Here is a 3,691-nt window from a genome sequence, read left to right on the forward strand (position 1 = left end):
TGACTCTCTGGATGTGCCTTCGTGGCTCACAGGGCCACAGGCCAGTGGCCGTGCCCTGAGTCTGGCCTGTCTGCCCGTCCTTGAGGAGCTCTTTAGGAGAAGCAGGGTAGCTCTGCTCTGAGGCCGCAGCGCAGGAGTCGGGGGTTTGGCTCTGCTGCCTGATCCAGGCAGCTTCGGAACAGAGGCCGGTCCTCAGCGTCTCGCCGTGGTTTTTTGCGGGTTGCTGGATTAATCTTCCTCCTAACCATTTGGTCTAGGTCCGCTTTGTTGAGCGCAGCCCTGGGTGATGCGCAGCGCTGCTGTTCTTTGATCAATGTTTGCATTTACTAGAAAAAGATGTTTTCTGCTCATAGTCAGAATATTGATGAAACCGTGTTTTGTTGGAGAGACTCGTTGGCCAGGGAGGGATGAGTTGCTGTTGGAAATGTTTCTGGTTTTGTGAAACATTCATCACTTTTACTAGAGTGCACGAGTAAACACCTAGTTGGCTTTTTCTCCGCTGACCTGCTCAGCTGAGGATCCGTAGGGGATGACTTTCCCTGCTACCAGAATGAATAAACCCTTGGGTAAATATTGAGTGCGATTAACTCTTGGCCGCCACAGCTCTGCCTGCATGACCGGGGACAGGCTGTAATTTGGTACGGGGCTGTCATGCTGTCCCCTTTCTCTTCTCACTGCTCGCCCGCTGACCTTGTCCTCGGGAGCACCCCCGACACGTTCGACTCTCAGTCATCTGGAGCAGGTCAGCTGGAGCTGGAGCAGTTCTAACCTTGTACGGCTTGATTCTGCACAGAGATTGTGGCAAGGTGGAAGAGAGAGGACATTTCCGATCTTAACTTCTTGTCTGCATCAGCCACCGCCCCTCCTCGCTGCCCCTCTGGGCAGGGTTTCCCCTCCTGCTTTTCTTTGCGGCAAAGGAGGAAGCTGAAAGCATGTCTTTGGGAGGAAAGATGTTGCAGGTCATCTCCTTCCAGTTAAATAGGATAATGATGTCCTTTCTGGACAAGAAAGCGACCACTGAGCCCGGTAATTTCACTAATAACAGGCTGATTTGCATGATTAGGGGCATAATAGCCCGGCAGAGCGGTGTGCGCGCAGCCGTCTGACTGACAGCCAGGGTGGTTGGTGCCGGTGCCGCACACCTACCCGCCGTAACAACCCAGGCGTGCAGGTCGTAAAAACAAGAGCTTGTTTATTTCTGTATCGCTGCGATCATTCGGAGAATTACTCTTTGTTTTCCCCTCGAGCCCCGCAGCCAAGCCACCCACGCTGCTCCCGGATGCTGGAGGCGGTTCAGGTTTTAAATAGCCAGGGTGGGGGAGACGTGGAATCTCCTGAAAAATGCGTCCCGGCAGAAAACGGTAACTGCCGGGATGCTCTTCCTTTTCTTACCGCTTCAAATGCAGATCACTGCCACAGCACAGCCCTCGCAGCGCTTCAAACCTTCTAGCACTAGCAAAGGACTCTTGCTTTTTGTTGTTTTTTCCCCAAACAAACAATCCGTGGTGTGGATAGCCTGAAGGGAGCACGCTTGTGTTTATCCAGCTGTATGAGTGAGGTCCAGGCGGCTTCCACCTGTAACCAAGAATATTAATCATACAGTTCTGCTAACGAGCCGAAATTCCCTGACAGCGCTGAAGTAATGGTTTAATTGAAAAGGTCTTTCAGCGTGTGTTTGCTGAATCGTTCGAGCCGGCGTGCGCTGCGATACTTCAGCCTTGTGTTGGTTTTCGACTGGTGAATAATTGATGTTCTCGTCCAGACTCCCTCTCGGTACAAATACTCCTTTGGGACACAGCAATATTTTTCACCACGTGAAAATCACATAATCCATACTTAGTCTTGGATCTCCACGGTACATCACAACAGAAAATAATCGCCTTAATCCTATTTGCGATTATTTTCCTCACCTAAAGGTGATTTCTTTTCTGTCTCTCCAAGGTTATTGGAGTTGTTTCCTCTTGCCAGGGCCGCGTTTTTATTGCTGTCCCCTTTCGATGGGGGTTCGAGGTTTTGGACCTGCAAGGTGTTGCTCTCCAGGGAGCTCTGAGCATCTGTAGACCTTGGAGGCACACAGTTGCCACCACTCAGCACCCTCCCGAGTGAAATCCGTGGAGGTTCTGTTGGTGTGAGTTGAAGTCTGAGCAGGTGGTGGTTGTCACATGCTTCCTTTGCACCCACGTTGGCTCCAAATCAATATCTGTGTCTTTAATCCCTGCTTGTCATCTATGAGACGTTGCTCGCTGGGCTGCGGAGGGGATGTATGTGTAGGTTTGTGATGCTGAGCTCTGGTTTTAGGGCACAACGTGGCCGTTCTGGCATTAAAAGGAGGCTGGTGTGGAAAGTTTCCTGACTTGTTACGTGACCGCCACACGTGTCTGGGTCTTGGTTTTTAAAATGGTCCCTTTTTTGTACTTCCCAAGCTGCAGTTCCTCAGGAAAGCAGGGAGGGAAGGGCCATCCCCCCCTGCAAAAGGAGTGACTTGAGCAGGCGTCGCCGTGTCTTGTGTAAAAATGTCACTGCAGCAGTCCTGCTTGCCAGGAGAATGAGAATCGCAGCAGGTCGTGTACGTGCCTCTCATCCATCATCCTCGTCTCGTGAACTTGGGAGGTTATTTGAGACGCCGTTTTCTGGCAGGTTCCTGCCCTCTTAGGCTGTTCGGGAGGTAAATTCATTCTCACATGCTCTGCAGGGACACTCGGCTTTTCAATCTGCTAATGAGCAGGTTTATTTCTCAGTCACTTTATCTGCTGCTCAAAGATGTAAATCTAAACAAATACTAATAATTACTGGATGCACTTAACAAATCAGAATCAGGTTCCATGACCCAGCTGAGCAACAGACTCTCCGGCAGAAAAGCCGTCACTGCCCGAGACAGCCACCCTTTTGGGTATCTGTTCGTTAGGGTGAGGAGCAGCGACAGAAACCACCACCCACCTCCTCACCCACGTTACTGGCATCGATCAGTCCTTGGGGACAGGTCTTTGTCCATGTCTTGTTCCCCGTCCCACGATGGGTGGGAGAGCAAAGACCTCGCAGCTGTAGAGTCTTTCCTGCATGGGAGGAAGTGTTTTCTGGGCAGGGTGGTTAGAGTAGAATGGAACTGTGCGGTCGGAAGGGACCTACAAGGATCATCTTGTCCAGCTGGTGGACATCAGCTGATGGTGGATGTCACCTAATAGTGGGAAGTCTCATTCTGTTTCTGTTGCCTGAGTAGAAGGAAGGAGTTTGTTTCTGTTAGCAAACCAATGACAAAGAAAATGCGGTTGTTCCATTTACCGAGCAGCGTGTGTTCTCTGCCCTAACAGGGGAAGGTGAAAGCAGGCCGCGTTTGCTCCCCCTGAGGGGTGGGTGCTAAGGGTGAAGAGTTTGACTTGCCTGTGTCAGTAATGTGGGGTGAGCACAATGTCTCTGCTTCCTTCCAGTATGGCGATTACGATCCCAACGTCCACAAGCGAGGCTTCTTGGCGCAAGAGGAGCTGCTTCCAAAGCGGGTGAGGAGCTTGGCTGAGCAGAGCTGTAGGTGCCCAGGACTGGTGGCGTTCTGTGCAACGGAGCCCTTTGCAGAGAGGGTCTCTGCAGGGTCCACCCTGCTTCACTTCCCTTGGGCTTCCTTACCAATCCCAAAAGATGTATTGAGGGAGGAGGCTTCCATCTCTTTCGGGGCAACCCCCAGTATCAGCACAGGCTG

General features: G+C 51.6%; 1 protein-coding gene across 1 annotated transcript in view; it reads left to right on the top strand.

The window, feature by feature from the left end:
• LOC104498169 (merlin-like) overlaps positions 1–3,494 on the top strand; it is a gene marked incomplete at both ends in the record, with an annotated part of 7,950 nt that extends 4,456 nt beyond the window's left edge. Inside the window, one exon of the mRNA XM_010141520.1 lies at positions 3,426–3,494. Coding sequence (XP_010139822.1) covers positions 3,426–3,494 — 69 coding nt within the window. The remainder of the gene's footprint in view (positions 1–3,425) is intronic.
• Between the last annotated feature and the right edge of the window lie 197 nt (positions 3,495–3,691).

Source organism: Buceros rhinoceros, unplaced genomic scaffold (assembly GCF_000710305.1).
Source record: "Buceros rhinoceros silvestris isolate BGI_N320 unplaced genomic scaffold, ASM71030v1 scaffold16028, whole genome shotgun sequence".
NCBI classification, from domain to species: Eukaryota; Metazoa; Chordata; class Aves; order Bucerotiformes; family Bucerotidae; genus Buceros; species Buceros rhinoceros.